This window comes from Aphis gossypii, chromosome 1 (assembly GCF_020184175.1).
Source record: "Aphis gossypii isolate Hap1 chromosome 1, ASM2018417v2, whole genome shotgun sequence".
Classification (NCBI taxonomy): Eukaryota; Metazoa; Arthropoda; class Insecta; order Hemiptera; family Aphididae; genus Aphis; species Aphis gossypii.
In genome coordinates, this window is record NC_065530.1 from 20,599,287 (window position 1) to 20,624,597 (window position 25,311).

Genomic DNA, 25,311 nt, shown 5'->3' on the forward strand with positions numbered 1-25,311 from the left:
ATTGTACATCATTTTACGAGTTTTCACAAAGCACATTAAAAATATTTTTTATTGCGCATTATATGAGTATACATATTATATTTACTTCTGTTAAAATTAATTGAAGAATTTTGTATTTTATGAGTTAGTTTAAAATTAATTTAACGATCATAATAGGGTTAAACTTATAATATTTTGATCATATTAAAAAATAAAAATAAATGATGAATTAATTTTGCCTTGATACTTTATACTTAATGACTTAACTAATTACTAAACAAACTTAGACATCTTATAATTTATTAGTATCTCAGAAAAAAAAATATAATACCTACTTAGTTATTGGTAATTTTTTTATTTTAAGAAATAATTACCTACATAGAGTTAAATATGACGATGATAATTTAAAAAAAAAAATCCATTCACACATTTAAAGAATTAGATAGTAGTACTAACTACTAAGTATTCAATAATAATAAAAATTAATGCAGTAAACAAAAAAAAAACTTTATGAGTATGTATACAATGCACTAACAGGTAATAGTTAAATGTTTAATAATTTAATATTCGTTGCACAAGTTATTAAAACACTTAATATGTTTATAAACAACAACTTATAAGTTATAACACAAAAATTGTACTGCATTTGAATGAAATTGATATTATCAATGCGATTTTAACATAATTACTTTCAATCAAACAATTATTTAAACTTAGTGACATAATTTAATATAAATATTCAGGATAAAAGAAGAAAACACTAAAAAATAAGTACACTAAACGAGCAAAGGGTAGTTTTTGGCAAGTCACTCGTATATTATTAAATTATTGCATCATTATAATGTATTGTGGAATTCTAAATGATTCTTAATGAAAAATACTTACACTTTTTATAAAATATTAATACCTTTTAAAGTATTTTGATATATATTTTATTTAATTAATATTACTTTAAATTAATGTAATAAAACGTATAGATTTACTGCTTACATAAATATATCAAATAATAAAATATTTTGCTATATTATAAAAATAATAAATAATTATGGTGAAATTACAAAATATATAAAATATATAATATTATTTTAAATACATTTTTTTCACGAATAAGGTACAAGACTATATAAGACTATACTCGTATATTTGTAAATATACAAGTTCCATTTTACTTCAAGAATTTACAATATAATATGAATTGTTTTTAGTCAGATGATTAATAACAATAAACATTAAAATATATTTTTAATTTTATCTAGCTATCCTATAGTATTTTATGGCGTTTTATAAAAACATTTTTAACGTTTTAAAGGTATTTTTTATTTTTTACTGAATTCCATGAATAATAATATAAAAAATGTTTAAATATTTTTTCATATTGTTTAAAATTGTTTCATATTGTACAAAACTACTTAGAAAATAAACAATTATATACATAAAATATTAATTAATACAATAATTCTGAAAAAAAAAAAAAAAAAGTGGAATTTTTAAATTTTTTTTTAGAACATTAAAATTTGAGTTCTAAATTAACTATTAATGGTTTATTCTAATAATGTTTACTTTAACTAAATGGTACACATTGTACCTAAGTTTGATTAACTGTTCCTAGCTTATTAAGTCTTATTGCAAGTTCAATCCAACAGTTCTATACAGCTACCTAGTTTATATAGGGTCAAACTTTGGTTTCACAGTAGACACACTTAGATGCGCCTACGAGTATAATAGCATGACAATAATTGGAATTCAGCTTTATGATTAATAAGCTTTATTTGATGTTTTCTAGTCCCCGCGCTAAATCGTTAACAATCTTCATATTCTCCACATCGTTATATTACACTGCTCCTCCTATCACCATAACAATACTGACTGCATTTCCCGTTAAAATGACCTTGTTTTTGTGATTTATCGTTGCAAACGACTTATGTTTAAAACATAACTTGATCAAGTAGGTTTAATACGACCATAATCATATAACGTTTCAACTAATCGAATCGAAATTGCATTGCAAAGATAATATGTATTCCAGCGTATCCGAGCATCGTAACGATAATAAACATTATTATATACGACGGGTCAGACTCATTATGATAATGTTATTATATAAATTATAAATTAATAATAATCATTAAGAGACTGCACATGATTTGTGTTTTGTGTAAACCTATAGATATCACGGGGGTACATGTGTACACATATTATAATATTAAAAAACGTATATTGTATGGCGTTAAAGATGAAAATCAAAAATATTTATAATGTTATCATTGCATATTACATCATATTGTTTACTTTCGAACTGATCAAAACGTTTTTTGTATTCAAATATTTATGTGATGTCGACAAATAAATATTATTCTTTCTATCGAATTTTTATAATAAAATATTATACATTATAAAATATGTAAAATAATTTTACGAAATATACGTGGTATAGTATACCCATTACCCACATGCAGTCGAATATATTATCTGATTCTCGCGTCACGGTCTTCTATATAGTATAATATAAAATCTGTTGGTTTTTAACCGTATTCATTTTATAGTCATCAATATACAATGTATTCAGTTAAAACAAATGTTTTCAGCATCACATTAAAAATTAATACATTTCAAAAACTGTTGTGCTCTATGTATAATGTATATTGAATGTCTATGCAGTTTAAAATATTTAATTTTGTTTATAAAAATTGAAGCACGTGCGTATTTTGTTACCGAGTTATTGAGAAACTAAAATACGTTGTCAATTTAAACATGAATTATACATTATATTCTCTATTTCTTCGAAGGAATTCATTTTGGAAGGACATTTCATGACTAAAATTTAGTGTATATCTGTCTTTTGTAGTACATAATTCAAGAGTTCATTTCAAATATTATTATTATAGCTTTCGGTGTAAAACTTTTGCTGATACGAAAAAAAAAACAATTAATATCTGAGAGAAAAAATATGACGTTCTAACTACTAGAGATGAAAAAAACTATAAAAACTAAAGTTATAGTTTCTAACGTCTAAAAAGCCCATTATTTAAATTTAGTAAGCTTGTGTATACCATTTCGGCAAATCCATATAGAATATATCAGTTTGAAGATTACCTAGATAAACTTTTAAGCCTTTTTCCCGTTGATGGGTTTAAACGTCAAGGCAACTCCTTGCTAGTTTATTGTGTTTGTTTTTTTGACATTGAGGGGCTGTTTTAACTCAGTATACTGCAAGCTTGTCATCATTATTACTTCGAGGACGTCATATTCAAAAAAATGTACAATTCAACAACATATCTTAAATATTCCGAGTAATGATATACGGTAGCCTCAACATTCATATGGCGCTAAAATAACACATACCTACTTTCACTGACGTCGCATTTTCTCGCTACTTGAAACACTCCCAAAAAATATAATGTTTAAATCCGGAGTCAATGCATAAGACAAGTGTCGAGTAAACATAAAAGTTAAATAACAAAGCAGCTTATTAAATTTAACCGGGCTTATTGTTTTTTTAGTAATTACCTAATTTCATTATTTTACATGCTAAATCGGTAGTTAATATATTTTCAAAGAATATAACTGTTAAAGAGGCAAAACTAATAAATTGTTAAAGATGAAAATCTTACTTTTGTGGTTGAAATTATGAATAATATATAATTAAAGACATATAGATGAAAAATATGAAGCATCGATGTAAAATCGATTTGAATTTCATTGTAGTTAAAAATATTAATGTGTTGGTATTTATTTGGTACTAAAAGATTCCAGCAAAAATGTATTAAAATCAAATTTATTAACAAAATATTATAATATTAATGATTTAATTATTGAATTAGTATTTAGTACAATAAAATTGTGTTTTTAGCTTTAATATTAGAGTGAATTGACTAATGATGATACTACTGATACTTAAAGGTAAGAATAATATATGTTGTATCTCGTCAGTTATTAACGATATTTTTATTTTTAAACGAGTCGTGAGTATGTACAATACTAAAATATAAAAATACTCATAACTCTTTAAAAATTAAAACATCGTTAAAAACTGACGAGAGATAACAGATAATGTTTATACTTTTTAGTTTGATTCTAGGTCAATTTACTCTATAATATTGAAGCTAACAACACAAAAATGGTTTTACTAAACACAAATTTAGTACGTTGTACGTTTGTAAAGAGATAATAAATGTGGGTGTATAGCGTTCTGTCAATATCAAATTGTATTTATATAATTCTTTAATAACCATATAGGTACACTCAGGCGCGTATACAAAAAACTATTTATTTATTTATTTTTTTTTTTGGCGAGTGGTTTGGTTGTACATTTTCATATTTATATTATCTAACCTAACTTATAACCTAACAAAAAGTTTACACAATTTCAACTAGGGGGCTATTTAAAACATAAGTATTTTTAAACATTAATTTTTAGGTAATATAAAAGCATGTATTACTAAAATCTAAAATATAAATTTGGGAGGAGGGTTAAACACTTAAAACCTCCTCTTGTGTACACACCTGGCTACACTAAATCTACATTGTAGAATGCAGATAACTGATAAAGCAGTGGGCGTATAATAGAAAAATAATTAAATTTACAAGCATATATTATAATATGTGTAGGAATAAATTAACTTAATAGGTATTTATAATAATACATTTTGGGAAAATTATAAAAGTACATATCATTATCCAAGTAATATTTTTAGTTACTTATAAAATGTATAGGCATTTTTTTACATTTTATTAAGTTTTGAAGGAATATAAAACAATCAATATAAAGCTATTATGACTATAATATAATATGATTTTATGTTAAAATAATATTATCAAAAGATACATTACTGTGTGGTAAAATTATAGGGTTGTATTTTAAGATTACATATAATAAGAGGTCAAATTTGTGGACGGATTTAATAATCAAAACGCAAGAAAAAATTACAAATATTTTCAAAGATTATTACGGTATATGTTTAATGTATATCATATAATATGCTCAATCTCAAATTAAATTATTTTTTATACCAATTTGTTTGTTCTCCAACTCTTTTTTATTTTTGTTAAAGTAACGAATACTCGTGTTTTATACACTTATTACGAATTTCAAAACATTATTCACTGAGAAAAAATGTAGGTATACACTATACATACATATAATAAAAACTAAAAAATACCGTACAATTTACGTTTGATCCAGTACAAAGTACCCTCGTCAAAAACTTATTTTGCACCGAACGACGCGAACAATAAACGGTAACGTGTTAGCTATCGTGTTACCTCCAATTTAACAACTATTTTAATTTAAAAAAAATACTATTTAATAATAATAATAATAGGTAATACAGAAATATAATACAATTACATAACCATACATTTCGTACTTTTGATTACAATAATAATACACCTCGATATAGAATATTAAATCATAATGATTATAGTATATTAAAGCACGGGTTGACGATCCAATAACGTTAGCTCTTTAGAAGATATAGGTGAACATTGAATGACTGAAATAGTATGATATTATATCGTGATGCCTCGAATTCGTGACTAGTATTGTTTGATGTTACGAATATATCCAATATAATTATCAAACGCCAACCATTTTTCGTTTAATCAATTAAACGAACGATAAAAACATTGTGCAGCGCACGCATGGGGGAAACGTAATAACAATACTTGGGAAACGGTTCTTGTGAGCTGCAGTTATGTTGAATACACCTTGTTTAGACGCCAGTATGAAGGCGATCTGACGTCAGTTGACCTATCTATTTATAATTTTAAATCCGGTAGCCAACATTCCTGGTGAATATATTATACAAACACGAAAAAACATAATTTGCTTCATATTTTTTTAAACCCCTACCACAACTACGAATGCGACACTCAAGGTTGACGGAAATAATAAGTTGCAAAATTACAATTGTATGTATAATATAATATATATAGGTGAAAATATGTATCAAATAAACCGACTATCACTGGTCGAAAGAACTACGACGGAGATTATAGAGAGTTCGACAAAAGAATATAAAAATAAGAGCCTTGAAGTCTATACATAGCCAAGAGCGTGTTTGTACGGATTTACAAAGAAAATCACGATTAAGTCTGCGTGCAAATTATTTAGTTCAATGAAAAGGTTTCCTATTTAACAAGAGTAGTGTTGACCTTTCATAGAACGACAAACAAAATATCTGCAGGGTATATCATTTTTATTTTTTAAATGCGTTAAAGGTTTTCCAAACTTTTCTATCGATACATATATATATAAATTAAAAACATAGGTGAGCTAATTATATTTTTCGGTTTTCCTATAAGCCAAAACTGAAAAATGGAAAAAACATTATACAGACCAAAAACCAATTATCTATAAATTAAAAAAAACCCGAATCTCAACTGCCAGTGATCAATTCATGACATTCTGCAATTGAAACATAGGGGCAAGAGCAATATACATACACAGTACACACACATTTATTACCTATTATATTCAATACTTTAATACATTATATTTTATATAAAAAGAATGAAACAAATTTTAAATTATGAAATGGTATTCGAAAAAGAATATGTATAGTGTAGTCAAATCAAGAATTTTTTATATTATATTAATTTAATTATTATTAAATCCAAAAAACTAAATTAAATACCTTAATAATATATATATATATAATATTTCACGAAAAAAAAAATATTTTTAATTTTTCCTTTAATGACAGACGTCATGATATAAAACACAAATGTTGACATTGATGCCGAATAATATAATTTATTACCCTGTGTTATTAGTTTGTACCGTAGATTGGGCTATTACTTATTATAATTTATAACTATCAAATTACCTATTCGATTGATTAAAATATAATTATTGTGGTTATTGAAACACAGTTTGAATGTTCAGAATTTTTAATTTTATTTAGAATATTTAAAATGCGCTTGCTTTAAGGGTTATAACAAGTTTGATATTTAAGTAAACACTATACATAATATTAACAATTTAAGAAAATAAATATTCGAATTAGTAATTATAAATATTGGATTAAATAATATAATATATGATTAATATTGTGTGTAAAAATGTAAGTATTTCACGTCTCATTAAAAGTTATCAGTTTCATTCGAAAATACGTGATGAGTGTTGTGCGTATTACGGCGCACGGAGTTATATCTGCGATCTATTTTATGTTTTGGTCCTTAGTTTGTAGTACTGAAGGACTTTTTTAAATGTTTAAAATTGGGTATACTACAATGTCATGTTAATCGGATTGGACATATGGATATGAATGTAAACTAAATTTCTATAAAAGGGTCACACAATTCTGTATTTGAGTGAATTTTTTAAAAATTACTATTTAATTTAATCGTTAATAATAATACGTGAATAATTCATAATATAAACACGACAAAACGCGAGAAAATGTTTGGATCTTTTAATATAAGTAATGCGAGTATAATGAGTATATACTTATTGGTTTATAGTAAATTGAAATGTACGTAAATTGTAAATTTAATATAACATAAAATAAAAGTATAGAACATTTGTACCGATGCCAAATGGAGCTGCTAAATAGTACCTATTTTACTCAAATAATCATACATAATATTAAACATACGTTGGTGAGTTTTTTTTTATTAATTTAGGATAATCTAACGGCTGTAAACGCAAAGCGGCATTAAATGCACATAATATGATATCTAAATAATTTTTTTCATTTTTCATCGGATTATTAAATTAATCATTCCAAGGGTTATTTTGAAATATATAAGGTCACTACGTTAAAAAAATAAGAGTATGTATGGTTGAGTTTATGGTTTAAAATATTAGATACGTTATACATCCATTGCTGTTAAAAAATTACTCCGTCCAAAGGGTCAATTTTATTTTTAACCCTATAACCACGTAGCTATAGTGTATAAATATAATAGGTAGGTAGATTAGTAGAATTTCCCGCTCATAAAACGATTTTTTTTTCTCATTCTGTTTACTTTTGTCTAAACAATTTCCTAGGTAAGTACTTTTAAAACATTATTTTACAACAATATTTTTTAAATTTGATGAATACATATTGTACATATTTCAAACAAATTACATTAAGTATATATTTTGTACGAAAAAAAATGTATGTTTAACTTTAACATAATACCTAATGTGTGATGATGATATAATAGAAATTTTAACTGTTGTTAATTATATAATAAGTATAATATGTCTAAAACTAGTATATTAATTATATATTATATGTATTAAAAAAAAATGGGTTCTACAATATTTATTATTCTTTAATATTTTTAAAAAGAAGTGTTTAACAAATCAATTACTAAAATGGTTATTGCTAAATATATTAGTGGTGCAAAAAACCTATATTGAGTTCTAATAACGTTGATTTTATCTTAAGTAATATTTCGTTTTAATAATTTTGTCTATATAAAATATCATTGTAATTAATAAAACATTTTAATCTATCGTAATGCCCATTTGATTGACATGGAAATTCGATATAGAAATAAAAAACATTGTCCAGCAATGGTGGATGTTAAATTTTGTCTATGACCTAACTCCTAAGTGGACAGGCGCTAATGGAAAAGTGACGTATTTGGATCATGTTCTTGTCATCGTATGATGTTAATTTTTTTTTTAAATTGTTTTTATAGTATTACTTTGAAATATTGTCACTTATTTAACGAATCGGTGATACCTTATAATTAGTTAAATAAGTAAGTTAAATATATATAATTATACTATGAATGTTGTATACGTCATTTTTGGTGAGTGCGATTAAAAAAATACATGATTACACAAATGGTATGACCTGACCGGTGCGCGGGTGTAGAGCGGGAATTTCACGTGCAAACACAAGCAGCTAAATCTTTGATTTACGATACCTCATCGCCCACAATATTTACGACAAAACGCTGTTCAAAATGTCATTTAAATATAATATACAAATGTGTGCGTCATTTTTCTCGCCTACACAAGAATAGGATTTATGCGTTTTGTTGTGTACCGGGGAAAAAAATTTTCCAACTTATATAGATTTTCCGAATTTCTAAACACAAACAAAATTTTGACGACTCGGCAGCGGTGAGGATCTAACAACGGAATACTACTGTACCCCAGCTTGTTAACAACGCATGTTATATTTCGACAGTGGACACTAGTGTAAAAACATATATATTTATTTATTTTATTGAAAACGGTTTAGACCTAAAGTGCAGTAATAAGTATATACGTATATTATAATACATGCAGGTCACAAGTTTGTAAAATTAAAACAAAACTAGTTAAGATTAAGGTAAGAATAAGACGGGTGAACTTTGGCAAAACACATTATATGTGGTAATTTGGATTAAATGAACTAAAATTAGTGGCGCGTAATGTACATAGAGTAACAAAAATATCTGAAATATTTAATAATAAAAACTTACTATAATACAATATAATAACTTATATTCTTATTGTTTTTTTTTTTATGTGTGTATTTAATAAATATAATATGATTATTGTTAATTGTACACACAGAAAAAAATATTATATTGATAAGAACAAAAAATAATATATAATTAGTTAATTACAATTATTATCTAATTCTATTACACTCTACATATGTTTTCATCCCATTTTCAGGAAGTATTTTGTGTATGAAATCATCTTGTCCACATCATAAAAAAAAAATTATAAAAATTAGTTTTTGAATAAAATTATAAATTTGGCGGTTTTTATTACAGTGGCCAAGCACGTAAACATGGCTTTAATTTTCTATGTATTCGATGACCAATTTACCAGCTAAAATGCATTGTAATTAGTATTATAACGGCGAGTATTTTACAAAAAGGATCTCATGATAGCTATGCACCATATACAAGTAGACATGGATATTACACAGGCGAGGATGGGAACTTGGCTAGCCACTTTTCTAACGCGTTACTGAGTATATAATAGAGTAGGCTTTCGTGGGCGGCATTCCGGTAACTATTGGGATACTCAGTAAAACGCGATGAACAGTGTATTAAATAACGTCACCAAAAAAATGATGATATAAAAAGAAAGTCGTTGCGCAATATCACAACTATTACAGACCAATGTCATTCCGATGACGATGAGAAGAAAATATTTTCTAGCTATAGGGTCACTGTAATATTGACGTGAGCTCTACAAGATTGATAAACGACTTACAACACGGATATTCGATTCAAAGGCGTAGAAATAATTCGACAGCGGCAGCGGCTTTTTCATTCTTTGCAAAATATAATACGCAACTACCTAACCAAGTAGAATAAAACAGATTCTACATTAATCACTCTTAACTGTATTTTTTTCAGAATTTGAAACACATTTCTATAGTACTTTCAAAATGATAATTTCTACAATGCTGGATTTATTTTAAAACGTTTTGAACGTCGAGGTAGTAATTATTATAATAATTACAATACATAATAATAATTAAATTGTGATTTGTTTATTAGAACAACCTATTATTTGCTATTATTTGTTATTGGTCGTTACGTTGTGTCGTCTAACAGCGCAACTAATACTATTTAGTGTCATAGGCATATTTTACCAAATTAACGACACGGTTCGACATTGATGCCGCCAGGATATTTGTCAGGAAATCTTTATTTCTAAATAACGCTTAAATACTCGGGAATATTTTTTCAAATTATATGATAAATAACCTATTCGTTTACAGTTAATATTTAAGAAATAAGTAGTTGGTTGATTATTATGTAAAATAAAGTATTTTTTTTTATTGAAAAATCAAAGAGAGGCAAGTGCACTTTTTTCACGCTTCATTCTCGCAACGTCTGTACGGTAAGATTTTAAATAGTCTACGTAAATACATACATATTTATAAAATTGAAAAATTCGATATTGAAAATAAATGATTGAGGGACATTGTTTTTGATAGTTTGATGAATGGTTGTGATTCGAGGAAATATTTGAACGTGTACACAATCATCATTGCAAAAGTTGTTATTTATTTGACATATTATACGTTTGATATTATGTTGCAAATTACTTTAGTCATTTATTATGTTAATACATGTTCTTGTTAATTTTTACTCAAAATATTTATTTTATCAGATAAACAAAAAAAAACTATTAATTAACGAATATAATAGATTTAAAATACACTATATATTTAATATATTGTGTAGAAAACCTAAATAAAATAATTCATAATAATAATAAAAAAAAACCAAGACTATTTAATTTTCAACCGTATAATAACCTAATGCGGAGAATTATGTACAATTTAATATTGTGTATTCATCAGTTACTTAATGGTACAAATTCTTAAAATCGACGATATTTGAATAAATATTACATTTAAGACACAATAATAAAAAAAAAAAAAACAGAAAATATACAAGGTTAGAAAGTATTAAAATAATATACAGAGCTACTTTATACACATCTGCATAAGATTGTACATTTCATTAATATATAGACGGAATATATATTATGTTAAATTATATAAGAATTCTCGCAAATAAAAAAATATTATAATTTAGACAAAATAATAAAAAATACAATCAAAAGTTAACATTTATGTCAAAGAAAAGAAAATATTGATCAAAAAATTAGAGTACATTTTATAGAACAAATAATATAGAAACTAATAAAATCCTATTACAGTATGTAGAGACAATTACAGTATTTAATTTGAAACCAATCAAATTGTCTAGTTTTATTTGTTTCAGTCGATTAACACATTTAATGTAATAAGGCTAAAGCACACCTTTCAGAACCCGGGAATCAACCACAAAATAAATGTGTGTACCTATACTTACTGTCAAAAATCAATGATATTGAAATAAAACACAACAAACATTGTTACAGTAAATATCACAACATATATCCAACAATTGTATTAGTTATGACATAACACGATTTAAAGGTGTGATGTTAATGTTTCAGAGTTGATTTTGAATAAGTATAAAGTACAAAACCAATATAGAAAGTGTAATACAGTTTTTGAGTGACAGCTTTTAAATTGCAATAGCTTCTTTGACTAGGGTCATTTTAGAAAATGAAGTTTGATTTAAAAACACCTTTACCCGATGGTATATTATACATATTTAACCATTATGAAAATTTATATTAAGTAGGATTTTTGCATTAATTTAACTCAATGTTTCTTATAATATACAAAATATACGAATAAACGAATAACTAATACTTATCTTGTTTTTTTTTTTTTTTATCAATATTATTAAATATATGAAAACAATTAATAAAAAAATCTGTGTTTAAATATTTTTAACACACCAAAATATTATACATATGACATTAAATAAATATAAAACTCATTAATAGGTACTATTTAATAATATCTGAAAGAGGTATTTATAATTATTTATTTTACTGTTAAAAATTAAATGTGTGATAAAAAAGAAATACACGTATTAAGATCATTAACATGAGTAATTTCTACTCTGAAATTGTATAACAATACATAATTCTATTAATTATCAATATTGTTTCTGACTTTTCATTGTGCTATTTAATTTTAAAGCACTATTTGTATAACAATGCAATTTTTATACAGACGAATTCTACAACTATCTTCATTTAAATTCAAACTCATAATTTAATTTACCATTATCTTTATAATAAACTATTAAAACTTTTTTACAACTTTAAGTATCATTTTATAAGTTTAAAAAATGAATTAAATCAATTTTTGTTAAAACATATTTTAAGAATAATTTACACAATTTAAACATATAAATATAAAATATTATAGAAACGTCATTTACAAAAAATATTAAAATTGTTTTAATAAAATTAAATCTATTTGTATAAGAAAACATAATAAACGAGTAACAAAATGTCGTATTTACTACCCATAGAATTATCTAAGAAACCAAGTAAATAACTAGTTACTAAGTTACTAATAATTAATAAGGCTATTTAAGAAATTAATGATTAGAAATGTCAAAAGACGAATGAAATTATAATATTATCAGCAAACAGTATAGTAAAATAACATAATAAAACCAATAAAATCCAATTAAATATATCCAAAATACAAAAAATTAAATATATATGTATATAATGAATTGTGAGTATAAGCGATGACTATAACAACTAAAAGTACATATTTCAAAAAAAAAGAATGTAGGTACCTATTAATAAAATTGGCATCTGATGAGAAAATGTCCAACACATAAAAAAAATATATTATTTACATTTAAGTTTTTAAATTGTAGAAAAGATAATATTTAAGCTATGAATCGAGGAAAAAAAATGCCAATTTAACGAATTAAACGTACAAACATTTAACCATATACTATCCGACGTAAAAGACCTAGACAAACAAATCGGACATCAAAATTCTATTTTGTTCCCATCAAATCTTCCTTAGGATTGGAAATGAAAACCATTTGACCATACCTATAAAATTGGATTTATTTTATAATATATATATATATATATATTTAAATAATTTATGAAGTTCAGTGGTACAGACATTTCACAACGTTAAACATTTACTCACAAAATTTGCGTTACTATTTCGAACTTGTCGGCTCTATTGAAAAATTAAATTTTCAATTGGATCAATGAGTACATGCAATTAATTGCAACTTTGAATTGTATATTATGTATAAAATAAAATAAATGAATACCTTTGTCTAATTTATTACGAAAAATACATAAAATGTCTCACATTACATAAAGATATGAAATTTCATAAAGATTCATCTTTTACATTATAATATTAAACACAAAGTTCTTAATTTAGTGAAGAGTGAAAAATTATAAATTTATATAGGTAATACAATGTTTATTACATTAAACAAAGATATTATTTCATATGTATCTAGTTTAAAAAACTTAAATGTTTTAAAAAAGGTTTTTAAAATTAAAATTAGTCCGTATCTATAGAAATACTATATGAGTGTACACATTTATACATCTAATACTCTCACATCCAAATAACCTTTATCAAAAACTAATATACATACATTTTTTTTTCCTAAACTAAATATTCATTATTCATAGCTGTCTACGAACAGTTAAATTCAAAGGGTATTAATTTGACAAAGGTAATCTGTTCAAACAAAACCACATAATTTATTAGGTATTATGAATTGATCGTTTGAAATAATTGTTATTTTTTATTTTGTAATGTCATCGGTTTGCTTTCTATACCTACATAGAAATAGTACCTAGATATTATAGTAGCTAAGAATACTTTTATACCATATATACGTATAACCTGACGACCATAAAGCGCATATGAGTTTAAACCAGTTTTTTTCCCCACCAAGACATTATATTATATCTTTGGCACACACACACACACACACACATAAGCACGTATTTTTACGACACAAATTATATACTAAACACACACATACAAATATAGGTAATAAGAACTCGTATATAATATACAAAACCAAATTTTCCAGTAGCTTATATTTTATTTAAAACTAGGATAAACTTAATGGAAGTCCTAATTTAATTTATTTAATAAGTGGTATATAGGTTTTCATCTTTCCCCCTTTTTTTCAAAGCAATATCTACCCCTGTTTCTTGTAAATTTCACACGATTAACAAATTAGAAAAATTGTTTTTTTTCTCATCTTAAATCTGGTGTAATAATGAAATTACTATACTTATATAGCGTATCAATAATACATAGGTGTTTTATGAACTATTATCACGATGAAACGCATAAATTACTCACATTCAATAACACATTATATTTGGCATGTTTAGCAAATTTTAGACTATGTATATAATATTATACATATTTTATACTAGGATAAGCGGTATAATATATATTTACACTTTAGGTATTCGTGTAACCTTAAAAACTATAAAGTAGAAAAAAATCGTTCAAATAGTATACCTTGGTGGCCGACATGGTTTTATGTGGGAATTCGCAACGATGTCATAAAACGACGAATCAGACGGTATATTTTGATTTTTTTCCCTCTGAATATAATATAATATTATGGTTTGAAAAATCCAAAACTATATAGGATAAAACGATTTTTTATCGTTTCGTTTTCAAAACGACGACGATATCGCGTAATGTATCGTTGACCGTTGTGGTTGTTTGTATTTTATTTTTTTTTTTTAACGTTTTTTCTATTTATTAAAATTGGAATCGCGAGAAAAACATTTGAAATTAAAAAAGAAAAAGCCCCGTATAGTACTACAACCGTCGTAATTTATTTTAAATATTACTATCGTTACTATAATATAGCGGACAGCGGTATATTATAATAATATAACATACGATGAGACAGCGTGTAAACACGGCACACGACACGAGACACCGACGTCGGCGGCGACAGCGTATCTATACTATAGAGGCGACTGTGCGGGCGGCCAAACGGTACAAACGACAGTAACGCCGCCGTGAGGAGAGCGTAAAAGCAGTGGCGGCGGCGCGCGAGTCCTCGGATGCTCAACTAGGTATACAGGGTGATTCACTAAGCATGCTAATCCTCGTTTTTTTAATGTATTTACTCAAATTCTGACTTTTAAAATATTTGAATATAAATATTAAAAACCAAATTTTTAAATTCTTGAAACTGTACTTAGTATTACCTACTTAAGGAAAATCCTTTGATAACACAACTTCTTTTTTTTTTCAAACAAGACCGGAAGGGGGGTCTTTTTTAATCTAAATTATTTAATGGATACATTTTTTTTTTTTTAAATTTGATGTTCATGTACTTTTTATTGAAAATTCTAAAAAATATATTTTTAATTATTAAAATATTTATACAAGGAAAAGTTCTTAAAAATATTTAAAAAATATAATATAAAATAGGTATAATATTAGGTGCATTGTTTATTACACTAAATAATTTTTAAAATTAAAAAATTTTGATCGATTAATATTAATTACTAAAATGTTCAACCATTATAGTTCTCATGTCTTCCAAACCCGCCATCATGAACCTATTGTCCATAGAATACAAAATTATATGAATCAAAAATTACTATAATTTGAATTTTGATTTAAATACGCCAATATTTGTATAAAATTCTACTAAATAATTTACAAATACATACAGGAGTTTTTCATTTAAAGAACAGAAACTCGTAACTCCGTGAAATACTTATTAAACAAGTAGTACAAAAATTAAAAAAAATGATTTCAAAGTATATTTAAAAATTCCAAAAATCAGATTTTAAATAACTGTAATATTAAAGAAAAATAAGTGAGCATACTTAGTGAATTGAATCACTCTGTATGTGTACATATATATATATATATATATATATATGTATATAATAAATATATAAGTACATATACGCACGTAAAAGTAGTATTGGTAGGGGAGGCGCAACGGTAGTGGGGGAACTTTATATACGACGACGCCCCCTTTGGCGCTGTGAACGCGAAAGTTCTGCCACCGCTGCCGCGCTACCAGACGGACAACCGCTGTATCACGCGCGTCATAAACGCCCGCGGTAGAGCCAGCGATATTTTTATTAGCCGATCGTATAATATAATTCATCGCGAATCCATAGCTGCAAGTCTTTGCGGATGATTATGATATCTCGTCCAATTATACGTTATCGAAATTACCGAATTAAGTACTTATAGCAATAATAATTATATTTATATACATTATAAACTTATAACGTACAAAACGTTTACACACGTATGAATACGCAGGGGAGGGTTGCGCTATGCATTTAAACATGTACGCATGTATAATATACACAAATCACGGACACAAATTCAGTCTGAAAAGTCTTAAATTTGAATACAAAAAGCGGTATACATGGATATGTGCCGTTGCGTTTTACAGAGCATTATTTGAACATCTCAACGAAGTATGTTAGAAGATTCAAATTTCGTCGCTTATAATTTTAGGAGCGTTCTTATTGTGGCAATTAATAAAATAAAAGTAAAATATTATAAATTGTTCACTATGAACAAATAATGACAATTGTTCAGCTAAACGTTCTCATATTGTTATAAAATCCACTGTGTACTAACTAAAATAATAAATAGAAAGCAACAGCGACCGATCGATGACGAGAATGGGCAAAACTGGAGGAAACTGAAACGCACTAATAAATGCATACTCCGAACTGTAACGAGTAACGACATAAATTGCCTGTATATTTTGCAACATGAATATGAATGTTTTATCATTTTTACACCACCAAGATTAAGTTATATATAGTTGAAGATATAGGTAAATTGTATCATGACTGCATTTCAAGAATATTAGGAAGTTTTAAGTTAAAAGTAAGAAAAAAGATTCACTTACGATAACCAAGGTCGTCGCTAGGGTAGGGAGTTAGGGTTCAGACCTCCCCCCGCCAAAATTATAATATTTTATTATTATAATTTTATATTTTATTACATAATATATTAATATAACATATTTAAACTCTGACCCCCCCCCCCCCCCAAAAAAAAAAAAAATAAGTATAATAAAAATATTTTCCTGGCTCCAGCTTTGACAATAATATACGCCGAAGATGAAAATGTAAATAATAAATGATAAGATTTGATGGTATACAATATATGTATAATAAGTACCTATATAGTTAATCATTAAACGTTGTGTATTATCACTACACTTGATAACACCATATGTATAATTTAATCGGTGATATTGAATTGAGTCCAGCTTATTATCTTAATATCTTTGAATTGAGTCCTACCGGTGGCGACCTTGAACTTTGTACATCATATTATAGTGTAATATCGCTAATATACAATAACGTAATATATACACAACGATGCAATTATACATACAAGTCTGGACTGATGTTAGAATTAAAAGGTGTCGATTCCATTTGGGCCAAAGCTAGCAGAGTACAATTCAGAAGTTAGGTCTGTCTAAGAAATATAAGATTTGATGGCGATATAACCACGTGACCACGAAAAAATCGACAGTTTTATAGATTATATTTTAAATAATTACGTTGACAATGATGTTGCACAGTTCCCCTCCAATGTTTGGGGTGATTTTTCAGCAACCACTAATCGGACTACTATTAGTTGTGAAAGTTTTCACTCAAATTTAAATGTCTTTTTTCATTCGGTTCATCCAAATATTTTTATTCTTGTGGACACTCTTCAAGGAATATATTGGACTGATACACATTATATAAAATTAAGTAGCAAAACAAAAATACCATGTAAAGAAACAATAGAAAAATAAATTTTTTTACAAGAGCAGACAAACAAATATATAAATAAGCAAATTTGCAGGTTTGACTCTGTATCGTCATTTAAGTTTTTACCAGTCACTATATAATTATTAACATTATTTATTTTTATTTTTATATTTATACTTATATTATTTATTATATTATAGTATAATAGTAATATAATAATAATTATTGTTATTATTAAAAACAATGTAAGCAATCACAAACATTATTGGAGACTAACCTGCCAACCTCCACTAGGTGTCTCCTGGGTAACGGTAATAGGCTGAAGGGACGACCCAACTCTGATAACCCAAAAGTATTTGCAAGACTCAATTCAATGTCAGCCAATGTAATGTCCACAGTAAAGTTAAAGTTTAAGTGAATTTAGGTTTACTGAACTTTAACGAAACGCTGTATGTTTATATATACAATATTATAATAGTATACACACACCACGAGCATGGGGTAGATGTATGGAAGAACTGTTTGAGGCATATTTATGTATATATAAGTACATTATACAGTCACTGCTTGAGAGAAAAGAACTGAACTGAAAACTTGACAAGTACCTACTTATATAATAGTACCTATGTATAATATATGTATTATGTATATGGAGAAGAGCAGATCATATGGTAGAGTGGACACAACAACCTTCAAACAAAATATTGTTATATTTTTAGCGAAAAAATAGTCTGTTATTTCTTTTCAAAAATATGACAGATTAATATTCGAAGAATATTGAAAATTAAATTGTATACCAGGAAGTCTCCATGAAGTTAAAAAAAAACAGACAAAATTATTATATATTGATAAAGTATCGATGGAATCTTAAAATAAAACAATAATTTCCTTGTTCTAGTAGGTATATCGTATATGATAGTATATTTGTAGTGATGCCACTATAGTCTATATACGATGTTCTGGCATCTGACTATTACATATTAACTGATAAATAAAATTGTACAATTTATAATTGAACTCGAATACAACTATGGCCTGGTTTACTAGTAGAGCATTTGAGGATAGAACGTTACTTAATATATTCTGAATGTATTAATTACAGTAATTAGTAAATACAATTATATAAGCATGCCGTAGTGTTCCCCCGTTTTCTACCTTATAACTATAATTATTACATAAGTTCTTAAAGTTTGTAGTCATTGTATATTGTACTATTAAAATAATAATAATAATAATAATAACAAACATTAAATTAGAATGGACATCGTTAAACTAGGTAACATATAAAACACAACAAATGGCATAGCGTCGTAGCATTTTACTATTTATTAACCGAAATAAACAATATTTTCTAGTATTTTGTTTATTGTAGCACTGATAAACCAATGACCACAGAAAAGTACAAAGCATTTAACATTAGTAACTCAAGCTCCGATTAGAAATTTTTAAAATTTAACGATTTATCACTGCTAAACAATATAATATAATAATAAAAAATAATAGATACTATTTTTTTATCTTTGTAAATTAATTACGAATTAAAAGTATAATATTAATTAATTGAATCTCTTAGCTAGGGTAGGTTGTAGATTTTTGAGTTGTTTTATGGTATTATATAATTATACAATATTTTATTATCGTACACAATATAATGAACTTATTTCAATCATAATAATATAGATTAGATAATATATATTATACATAATACATATACGATATAATGTAGTATTTTGATAACTCTTACAAATACAATAGGTACAATAGGTATAGTAAAATATTATACTGATACAGTGACATAGTATAATATAATATTAGATTTATTTTTTTATTGAAGGTATTTGTAAATAAATATTTAAATACAAAGTTAGATATTAAATGCAGTATCTAGCTAAGTTATCAACCAAGTTCTTTTATAATTTAATTTACATTCAACAGTTATTAGATATATTTGATAGTCATTACGTGCATTACACACAACGTTATTTTAATTGTTTAAATTAAAATCATAATAAGAAAATAAATGATTAATTGATAACAAACAACTGATGAGCGATGACTATAATAACTTTAGGTATTATAAATATTATTGTTAAGCGAAATATTAATTTGTTGAAGTAAAGTAAAAAATGTATATATTTTTTTATATAAGTAATTATTTAGGTACAACTACTTTTTAATTTTGAACTATAAGACAGGCTCTCTTAAAGCCACACATTAACTAGATCCGAACCGATCGAATCGAGAAAAAACAAAATATTAATTGATTTTGTATAAGAGCATACACTATAATACCGAACCGATGACCCGATCCGAAATTCGATTTCAACCGTTCTAACATGTTTGAATTTATCGGCCGAAAATATTTTTCAGTTGGGTCAGTCTGGCCAATAAATCTGGTCAGATTGACTTTATACAATTTTTGAATTAAAGAGTGACAAGATCTTCTATGATACTATTGTTTATTGCTCATTCGATAATAAATTATATAATAGCAGAAATTTGCAGATTCTGGTGATATTGCAATCATTTTTTAAATAGTTAGTAGTATCTATAGAGTTTGGTTATTTCATTAACTGTGATAAAAAGTAAGAATTGCAGACAAGTCGTTGAGTATAAAAATAAAAATTGAGAACAAAAAGTCGAAGACATTTTTCACCATGATAGAAATAATAGGATTTAATATGAGGTCTATCATATATGATTAAAGTTATAAATAGAAAAGTTTACGCCTTGAAAATTATAAACATAATTTACACTTTCGTCAAACATTACACAAAATATTACTTCGCCGTATAATTTAAACAGAAGCAAAACTTTTAGATAGAAGTTTGTAATGATATAAGCTTTGAAAACGATATACTTTCAATAGGTGCAACATTTTACAGCCCAATAAAGTTTTAACGCGATAGACTAAACTTAAAAATTAAATTTTGTTAACTGTAGAGATTTAATTTTCGTGTTGAATGATCATTTAAAGTTAAACTTTAAATCAAATTAAAAAAGACTACTGATAATTTAAATATATATTTAAGTGTTTTAACGCGTTTTTTATTATGAATAATCAATATAATAAATAATTCATAATGACAAAATATTACTAAATAAAACCAGGTTTATGGAAAACATTGCTAGTACTATTAATATAAATCGGTACATGCATACGCACTTGAAAAAATGCTGATAGATACGACATGACAGTTAATAGTGTGTAAATTAAGTATTCGCGTCAATATTATTAATTGAACAGTATTGTAAATGGAAAAAGGGCAAGAACATTTTATGATAGCATTATTTAAAAAAAATATATACATTTTCTTAAAGTGGAATTTATTATATATTAGCAAGAATTAAAATTAAATTGATCGTAAATTATATTATGCAAGTTATCACTTTTTTTCTAATAAGTAATACAATTTAAAATCTTATCTATAGGATGTATTGAATAATTTTATAATGTAGTATGTTATACATAATATAATTTAATATATATAATATATATAATGACTAGTAGTTGTTGATTAGGTCATAAGAATATTAAAAAAATTAAAATAACAATTATTTTCTAAAATGTATACCGATCTGTTTTATGTTAATTATTAAGTAAATTTAAATAAGCAAACTATAATATACAGCTTTTTTTAAGTATATGTTACTCTTACGGTGTCTAAATCAGGCAATGGTCGCCATTCTAAAATTTGTCTCACAAAATTTCAAAAATGAAGATTTTTAATGTTTTTTCCCAGTTAACTATATACAGTAAAACCTTTCTATAGCGGAATCGCTTGGGACCAACATTTTTTCTGCTATAAAGTATTTTCTGTTATGGGGAGGTAGAATCACATATTATATTATTTAAACAGGAACTATTGACATTTTTCGTTAGGTATAAAAAGGATTCCGTTTAATAAAGGCTTCGTTATAGAGAGGTTTTACAGAAATATTATTACTATAAATGAGTAAAAAGAAAAAAACCTGTTTATACACTAAACAAAATATACAGGACAATATTTTTTCAGTTTTAAATTGGATAATAATTAATCACTTATCGAAACCAATATAGAAAGACACAAGGGTGTTGCAGGGTGTGCTATAGCAACACCTACGGGCTGCAAACAATTAGTTTTCACTTACAATTTTTATTTTTTCTTACTTACTATAGTTAGTACTGTTAATACTTAGTAGTTACAATTGACAAGACGTGTATAGTATTATAATTGAAATTGATTTTAAGTCCTATGACTACATTTTTTTCTATGAATTGCTATCATACAATTACTTTTAATATCGTTAAATGTATTAATTTTTTTTTTTGTCATAACTTTTAGAAACATTTTTCCGACTATATATTTTTTTTAATCAAAGCATGATATGTATTGACGTATTGTATAAAATAAATTAAATTTTTGTATCAATCAAAAAAATTTTCAAGACTGAAAAAAAGTGCTCTTATTAAAATAATATATATGAATGATTTTTTTTTTAGCACTTATTAATGAATCATATTCAGTAACATCTACAATTAAGTCATGCGCACGCCTATGGAAACCAAAGTCCAACAATAAGTATATTGTGACACTTCAATATTGGCGTATTTAAATTTATTCATAGTGAAATAATATTGTAAAAACATTCTTTCGTCAGGGCCTGATTAAAGAGTTAGTCGGATAGGGTTGATTTGGCGCTCCTATACGTTCTACATTCGTAAAAAAAAATATTTTTTGGCGCCCTAGGCTGTAGCCTATACTTAACCTATTGGTTAATCAGGCCCTGTCTTTCGTCATAATTTCACAATAACACTCCTTATCTAACAAACTAACATTATCTTTAAAAATATTTTTATAAACATAATAACTATCAAACAATATTTTTTTTAGAGTTCAGCCAATATTTTTTGAGCATTTATTTAATATAATATGGACGTAACTATTAATATGGACATGGTGGGTATCAACACAGGCGCAGAACGAAAGCTTTTGTTCTGTTTCCATTACGTTTAATATACACAGGAATAAAAACATAAATTTAGAGACTTTTTAGTAAATCATAAGTTTTTTTAAACTTATTCTCTAATTTCCATTATTATTGATAATCAAAATAACATACAATTTATTAAGCTATTCGGTCATATATCATCTAATTTATAAGTACCTACCTATTACCTACATGGCATTACATTTTATAATACTTATTTTAACCAGTTTGCATTAAAACAATTTTATTTTTTAGTTAATTGACTGGGCGTATTTATTTAGATAAGGTTATGACAGGGCTAGTATAATGAGTGGTGAATTTCACGGAGTATATTATACCAGAGAAAAATATAATTTAGCTCTCTACTTAAATTGTGCTTCTTATAGTTTCAACCTAGCAGTTAGTGCCGCATAATTTAGTATCCCCCAAGTGAGAAACTGCCTTGGTACAGTCTAATCTATTTACAACTTTTGTAATACACCAAAAAGACAAAATGCACTTCAGGATGCAATAAAAAAATAACAACACTATATTAAAAATTAAAACATAAAAATATAATACTATTTGCTAATTATTGATGTATCCATTTTATACATTTTTTCCAAACCTCCCGTTCCGTAATTATAACATTCCGAGTACTTGTCTGAACATATTATCTATCTATTAATTATTCTAAAGCTATACTTGTAATAATTTATTTGAATTTAATATGTTTGGCTAATATTATTATGTTATAATAATATGGTATCTTATACAGTTATACATAGTTGTAGGTGGGTACACAATACAGTAAAATGACAGAAATAATTTTAATTTAAATACGTATTGATAACTATTATTTATAATTTATTAAAATATATAGGTACTATTTAAAGTATTTATAATAAGAGTTCAGAATAACAAAATATTGTAGAATACAACCATATTATATTAAATTTAGTAGCTCTAAACGGAAGTTACCTGTAATATTTTTGCATCAACATATTGAGTTACCAATTTTGATACTTCTTGTTTTTCGACAGTCCATAATTATTTAAGAGTAGCATTGTTTGATATTTAAATAATTTACTGTACACTTCATGATATAATATTATTTATTACTAAAGGTAATACGATTTTTATTTTATATACTATAATTTATATTTATTGAGCAGTTGCCATTTATTCACATTTAATTAATTTAAATTATTAATTACCCATTACAAAACAATTATGGGTTCAAATTATTTTCATGGAGGCGAAATTCATTTTATCGAATTAGATTCTCTTTGACATCGATATTTACTCCCGATTCTAATTAAATGTAAAATCGATAATCAAAATATCATCGATTTCCATTTGAATTAACTTGATGTTGAATACTATGATAAAAATGGGAATCGATCCAACCCCTCCCTAATTATTACATAATATTATAAAATAAACGTCCATTAACAGTTCACCGTAAATCTTAAAAAAGTTTCACTAAACACAGAGAACTCTAAAGCGATTAGATATAACACGCTGCGACAGGCTTAGTCACACGCGTACAATAATAACTTATCCTCAGACACCCGTCGATTTAATAATGTGTACGAGGAATGCTATTGATAATGTGATGAGTACCATTGTACTAACTATCGACATGCTTACCATCTTGACATTCGGTAATATTTGAATATTTTTACTAAAATAATTGAGAAGTACCTAATCGAGTGGTTTAATGTTATTGAAGCTTAAAATTTGAAATTGTAAATAATTTAGGTAGGTACTATCTAAACGAATAGGTAGTCATTGAGATCGAAAAATTAGTTATTTGATTAAAATAACTAAATATTATTATTATAATATACCTATTGGTAGTTCAGAGACTATCGAATGGCGAGGCCTATCAAAAGATCGAAATCGGATTAGAAGTTTAACCATTTAATATAGTATGTATCCGAGGCTGAATGTAGTTGAAAGTAACTGATTTAATGGCTTCAATTAAAACAATAATACCAATTACCAAATAAATGAATTACATAACATGTGACTGGTCAAATTCGTGTAGTATTAAAATAATTGATTATTATAACGAACATTGAATAGTTTAATTACTTCAAAGTTCAAATTTTATACACATAATATGTATGTAGATATAAAAAAAAAACGACGAGCATGCGCGTCGAGTAAGCATGCGTCAATTTAACTTCGATATTGAACATTCGGGCATTTATACCCATTAACCCATTATTATTTATATAAACAGTAAAATCCTAGTTATCCGATAGATATTATAAAAC

At 25.9% G+C, this 25,311-nt stretch overlaps 1 protein-coding gene across 2 annotated transcripts in view; it reads right to left on the minus strand.

Annotated features, from left to right (window-relative positions):
- LOC114125316 (cAMP-dependent protein kinase type I regulatory subunit) overlaps nucleotides 1–25,311 on the minus strand; it is a 71,579-nt gene that overhangs the window by 40,989 nt on the left and 5,279 nt on the right. The window contains exon 1 of one of the 2 annotated variants that reach the window (XM_027988915.2): nucleotides 14,826–15,319. The exons of the other annotated variant lie outside the window; for it this stretch is intronic. Coding sequence (XP_027844716.1) covers nucleotides 14,826–14,840 — 15 coding nt within the window. The 5' untranslated portion in view covers nucleotides 14,841–15,319. Of the gene's footprint in view, nucleotides 1–14,825; nucleotides 15,320–25,311 lie in introns of those variants that run through there. 2 annotated transcript variants of the gene reach the window in all.